Source organism: Wolffia australiana, chromosome 17 (assembly GCF_029677425.1).
Source record: "Wolffia australiana isolate 7733 chromosome 17, ASM2967742v1".
NCBI lineage: Eukaryota > Viridiplantae > Streptophyta > Magnoliopsida > Alismatales > Araceae > Wolffia > Wolffia australiana.
In genome coordinates, this window is record NC_135851.1 from 8430241 (window position 1) to 8436669 (window position 6429).

The window sequence follows — 6429 nt, forward strand, 5'->3', positions numbered from 1 at the left end:
ATCTATATATCTATATATCCATCTATCCATTTATCTATCTATAAATCGATCCTTCTATCTATCTATCTATATATCCATCTATCTATCTTACCTATCTATCTGTCTATCCATGTACCCATCCATCTATCTATCTATCCATCTATCCATTTATCCATCTACTCTATATTTCTATCTATCTACCTACCTGCCAATCTGTCTAACCATCCATCTATCTATCATACTGCATCAGTATGGAGTGGCAAGTCCGAAAAACGGCGAAGCAACGATCCGCATTAGCAGTGGGCGATGGATGATCGATCGAGAAGGATCGTCTCTGGCATTCAAGCGATCCGCACGAGGTTCGCTTCGCAGACGGATTGTAGTCGCCTGGATTCCATCTTCTCTCCGAATCACCGACCGGGGGGGCAAGGAAGCATCTTTCATTTCGCCTCCTCTCCCCCAATTCGTGCAGCTGATCGAGTTATCTCTCGCACTGGGACTGACGCGCGATCATGCTCTAGCTCGAGGTTTCTGCCTAGGGTTTTCTTCCGTAGTTTCTGCTCCGGATCTGATGAATGCCGTCCGTGGCTCGGAAATTGGAGGAGAATGTACTTATCGGGGTCAAGAACTATGAATTTTGGCGGTTCCGTTGTTGGCCGATCTAATGGGGTTACGAACATCGGAAACTCGTTGAAGGTGAGGTTTCTTACTTTTGTTTTTGCATTTTTTTCAAGCACATAATGTATTGCAAGATCATGCGAAGGGTTTCATGCAAATTTGCTGGTCTACAAATGGGTTAATAGTTCTTTATATTTGATGACGCTTTGACTTTTAGTTTACAACTTTTTTGAAAGCACACAATTTTTTGTGAAGAAATTAGAGCGCACAATTTTACAAGATCGTGCCTAGGGTTTTACTCTAGTTGACCAGTCCAGGACTGGGTCTGTTCTTACCTTAAAAACCGATGAGGTATTTGATTTTTATTTTTTTAAATCACATAATTTTACATGATCATGCTTAGGGTTTCAATCTTAGTGGCCAGACTAGTATCAGGTCTATGCCCGCATTGGTCAATACATTACAACTGAGGAGGTTTTTTATTTTTAATTTGAACTTAATTTGGCCACACTATTAAACAAAATCATGCTTAAAGCCTTCATCATTAATGGCCAGTCTAGTACCGGGCCTATGATTACCTCATGACAGAGGGGGTTATTTATTTCAAGTTTAACTTTTTTAGCAACAAAACTTTACAAGATGATGCTCAGGATTGCATTCTGATTGGGAATCTAGTAGGGGGCCTATATTTGCTTTATTACTGATGAGATTTCCCTGGGTAATCTTTTTTGACCGTTTGAAGGTGAGGCTTTATTCTTCCGAGAAGTTCAATCTTGGGAAGTCTGAGGGTGCAATTGGGCGATCATTGGCGTCGAAACCGCTGGAGGCATTCTCCTCTTTCGCCTCCCGTTACCGTGAAGCGGTGGGGTTGCAGATGGAGGCGTTTTGGAAGAGGAACTACCTAGTTTTGGTCGGAGTTTCTGGCGTTTTTCTCTGCATCGGTCTTTGGCGGCTCATGTTTGGAGTGGCGAGTACTTTCGTTGGGCTCTCTGAAGGAATGGCCAAGTATGGGTTCCTTGCCCTGGCTTCTGCAATTGTATCTTTCGCTGTGAGTGTCTCATTTTCTTCTTCTTCTTCTTCTTTGTCATCGTCTTCTTGCATTGGGCTTATGTTTGTTCTTTTAACACATTAAATGAACTGGATGATCGCGTCCTAAGCAATGGCAGCCATCACTTCCATCTCCATGTAATATCTTTTCAGCTGAAGTTGCATCAGAGAAAAAATTGAGCTAGGAAAAATATTGTTGTTGAATTATGTATGCACTATATCCTTCTAAGATGCACTATTCTGGACATAGATACATACTTTAGGACTGAACAATTTTATGTTTTCTTGTTAGGATTGCCTTTGACGTGATTTTTAGCTTCTTAACAAAGGTAAAGTCGTCTCGCTACGTATTATATTTCGAGTCTTGAGGCATAGTTGTGTGTGTGATACTTTGTGTGGAATACGATGGGTAATAGTGCCTTTGTTTCATGGGATAAAGTGAGATAAGCTCTGAAGGCTGAGGGGACTTGTTCCTTTAAGTCCAGCCATTTTCTCCCTTGGAAAAGTAAAATATTGATCGCATCTCATTGTTGTGGGCTCAGAATTTGCAATGAAAGGCCATGGTGGGTTCTTAATTTAAGGGAAGATGTTTAATTGTTTCCTTAAATATATGCGGCTGCAATGGTAAATTAAATGTATGTTGCACCCAACTCTTATGCATCTTTGAATGAGAAAAAAAGTTATTCATTGTCCGGGTGCCTTGGGTTTCGCTTTTTAATCCTGAAGCTTAACTAGAGTACAAATTAATGTGCGTTGACTTGGTGGACTAATTACCATTATTTAACCTGATGCCATATTAGGCCTCACTCACAATGATCTTCATTTATACAAATTCGCATTCACGGAACTTGTCCTTTCTAGTTCAATACTGACAGGTGTTTTATTCCTCACTTAATATTCATGCATATTTGCCAATGCTTTGAAGGTTGATCAAGTGGCACATTCCGAGAAATCGATAGTTCTCTCCTGAAATAACTGAACCTATAAGGCTTAGCACTTGTTATGACTTTCTCCAAAAAAATTTATTGCAATGGCTAATATCGGAGTATTTCTGCTTGATAAGGGTATTTTCATTTAGTTTTCTCTGAGCCCAAATTTCTTTCGGACACAGGGACTATACCTTCGCGCAAGGTTCACCCTTAATCCAGACAGGATCTACCGGATGGCCATGAGGAAGCTGAACACGTCTGCAGGGATTCTTGAGGTCATGGGTGCCCCTCTGTCAGGAACCGACGTCAGAGCTTACATCATGTCTGGTGGAGGAGTCCGCCTCAAGAACTTCCGGCTGAGATTCGGCGGCAAACGATGCTTCCTAATCTTCCCTATCAAGGGCTCTGAAAGAAGAGGGCTTGTCAGCGTGGAAGCAAAGAAGAAAAATGGACAGGTACTTCTGCACTGGACCACCTCTTAAGCTTGTATTTTCTGTGTTTTTCTAGAGTTATTGTGCTTTAATTTTTCCTTGACTAGAAACATTATGATATTGCACAACCAGGCTTTGCGTTAATCTGAATCTTTCATGGACAGTATGATATAAAGCTGCTAGCCGTTGATATTCCCATGGCGGCAGGCACTGACCAGCGGATATTCTTGATTGGAGATGAAGTTGAGTACAGGGTGGGTGGTGGGCTGATCTCAGAACTAAGAGATCCCATTGTTATGGCCATGGCAGCAGAGAAAGAGTTCGAGGATCAGGATCTCAGGGAGGAGGAAGAAGATGAGAGAAGAGAGATGGAAGAGGAGGAGAGGAGGCGGCAAGATGAGATGATGAAATCCAAGAACACCGACTCCTGAAGAAAGACTGGTTGAATAAGGATGGCATTGACCGTGGGCCCATACATAAGGTTTGTAAACTATGTGGCATGATTTTTCCTTTGACCGAATAATTGATGTTGCGAAACTTTGTGGGATGATTTACTTCTTCTTTAATCAGATGAGTTTATTCAAGCTAAGTGTAAGCTTCTGTGAGTTGACTCACGTTGACTTCAGGCACCTATTGAGAGGAGTTCGCCAAGAGGTGTGTTTTTTCTTCTCGTATGCATTTTTGTTGAACTCCATGCTAGGGCTTGGAGGAAGGAGAGGAAATGAAATCCTTAACTAGAATGTACATGAGGAGGGGTATATATACCCTAGGAGAGAGAGAGGAGAGAATATGAGTTAGTGATAAGTGAGGGAGCCTAGTGGGTTTATAGAACATGACCCAATAGGAGAGTCCTCTCACTAACAGCCCCCCGCAAGCGAGGTATGGATGTCATCCATGCCAAGCTTGGAGGTAGCACGAACAAGGAGAGGATTTGATAATCCCTTCGTGAGAACATCGGCCGCCTGGTCGGATGACGGCACGAAAGACAAGTCAAACAAGCCCTCGTCCATCCGCTCCTTGAAGAAGTAGCGGTTGATCTCCATGTGCTTGATGCGACCCGTCTGGCCCGGATTTTGAGCCAAGGCAATAGCCGATTTGTTGTCACAATAAAAGTGGATCGGACGGGTGTACTCGACGCGAAGTTCGCGGAGCACCCCGTGAATCCACCGAGCCTCGGAGGCCCCATCCGCAGTGCCCGGTATTCCGCCTCTGCACTCGAGCGGAGACACGATCCTGCTTGCTGCTTTTCCAGCTCACAAGGCCCCAAGGCAAAGATGCAAAGACCGGTGGTAGACCGGTAGTCCTGATCGAGCCTGCATAGTCAGCGTCTGTATATACCTTCTGATCGGCTCGAGCTCGGGAAGAGTAAACCCTTCCGGGACAGCCCTTCAGTACGCGAGCACCGGTGAGCGGCCCGACGATGAATCTCATGCGGAGCATGCATGAACTGATCGAGAAGGCTGACTGCATAGCTGATGTCGGGACGCGTGTGGGTCGAGAGAAGTTTCCCCACCAACTGCTGATATTGATGGGTGCTGACCGGCGGAGAGTCACCGGCGCCCAACTTGACGTTGGGGTCGATGGGGGTCTTCACAGGAGCGATCGGTCATACCCGTCAAAGTCAGCAGGTCCACCGATATTTCTGCTGGCTGATGAAGATACCACGAGCCGAGTAGGCCACCTCGAGCCCCAAGAAGTACCGGAGCTGACCAAGGGCCTTGATCTCGAACTCGCGGGCAAGGGAGCGGCCGAGGCGTGAAGCTTCGGCAGTGTCCGACCCGTGATCAGGATGTCGCCCACATAAGCGACCAGGATAGCGACCCGGCCGGGCCGTGACGGAAGAAGAGAGTGGCTTCCCCATTGCTCGGTGTACCGCCGGCGCGCATGACGGAGCTGAAGCGGCCGAACCACATCATCGCGGTGACTGCTTCAGTCCATACAAGGACTTCGCGGTCGGCAGACGGTCCTGGAGGCCCGAGAGGGTAGCCGGAGGATGATGCATGTAGACCTCCTCGGTAAGATCGCCATGAAGGAAGGCGTTCTTAACGCCGAACTGGCGAATCAACCACTCATGATGAGCGGCCAGCGCCAGAGGAGGCGGACGGTGTCCATCTTCGCGACCGGAGAAAACGCTCGGTAGTCGACGCCGTGAGGACTGAGTGAAGCCACGAGCCACGAGCCGCGATTTGCGGCGGCGTTCGAGGAGCCATCGGCGTTGTGCTTGGGGGTGTGAACCCACTTGCAAGAGACGGCCGTCTTCCCGGATGGGAGAGGAACCACATCCCACGTGTGGTTTTTGAGCAAGGCACGCATCTCCTCATCCATCGCCGCTTTCCAATGAGGACAAGCGATAGCATCGGTTAAGCGGCGTGGAACGAAGACAGAGTCGATGCGGGTCAAAAACAGGCGGTAGGGAGTACTCAACCTGGCGAAGGAGCGATAGTGAGAGAGGGGGTAAAGGGGAGTGCGGGTGCACTGGCGGACCCCTTTACGCAAAGCGATAGGCAAATCAGGGGAGTCATCGTCAGCAGGAGAAGAAGACGACTCGGAAATGGCTGGCGGAAGAGAGGAAGGCGAGGACTCAGCAGACGGGGAGGGAGCGGAAGCAGGAGGCGAGGATTCGGGGGAGGAAGATAATGGAGTAGGCGCAATGGGTGAGGAAGGAAGGCCGACCAGTGGAGGAGAAGAAGAGGAGGATGGAACGACTGTGGGAGGAGAGACGACGGTGGGAGGAAAGGGAGCAGCGGGCTCCAGAACCAGATCCGGCTCCAAGGGAGGGGCCGGAGGAGATGTGGGAGAGAAGAAGGGTTGAAATTCAGAGAAGGTGACATTGGCGGAGACGAAAAACCGACGAGAAGAGGGATGAAAGCATTTATACCCTTTCTGAAGCGAAGAGTAGCCAACAAAGACGCATTTGAGCGCCCGGGCATCCAGCTTCGACAGGGAGGGCGTCGTGTCATGAACATATGCCGTGCAGCCAAAGACGCGGGGAAGAAGGTGAGTGCGGAGCTGCGCGGCGGGAAAGGCAGCCGACAACCGGTCAAGCGGAGGGCTGAACTGGAGGGTCGGGGTGGGCAGCCGGTTGATGAGATGAGTACTCGTCAGAACGGCTTCCCCCCAATAAGTCCACGGGACGTGGTAGTCCAGCAGGAGAGTGCGGGCAGTCGACGTGACATACCCAATACGCCGCTCGGCAAGGCCATTCTGCTCGGGCGTCGCCACGCAAGACGTCTCGTGGAGAATCCCATGTGCGGTGAAATAGGAGGTCAACTCCTGGTTGACGTAGTCCCGCGCATTGTCGGACCGGAACCGCTGAATAGTCCGGCCAAACTGAGTCTGAAGCATGGTGCAGAAGGCTTGAACAGTCGAGGAGACGGCGCTCTTGACGGCAACAAGTAGGTCCACGTGTAACGGGTGGCCTCATC

General features: G+C 48.7%; 1 protein-coding gene across 2 annotated transcripts; it reads left to right on the top strand.

Moving 5' to 3' along the window:
• The first annotated feature begins 205 nt into the window (after positions 1 to 205).
• On the top strand, positions 206 to 3744 carry LOC144714304 (uncharacterized). Of its 2 annotated transcripts, XR_013584313.1 has the most exons (5): positions 206 to 675; positions 1340 to 1645; positions 2756 to 3028; positions 3169 to 3485; positions 3575 to 3744. XR_013584313.1 is itself a non-coding variant. In XM_078589025.1 (4 exons), the coding sequence occupies exons 1-4, from the start codon at positions 286 to 288 to the stop codon at positions 3433 to 3435; spliced, it is 1236 nt and encodes a 411-aa protein (XP_078445151.1). In that variant the 5' UTR covers positions 206 to 285; the 3' UTR covers positions 3436 to 3570. The 2 variants fall into 2 exon arrangements, 1 of the variants encoding a protein (XP_078445151.1); XM_078589025.1 differs by lacking the exon at positions 3575 to 3744 and having other exon boundaries at positions 3169 to 3570.
• The last annotated feature ends 2685 nt before the right edge of the window (positions 3745 to 6429 follow it).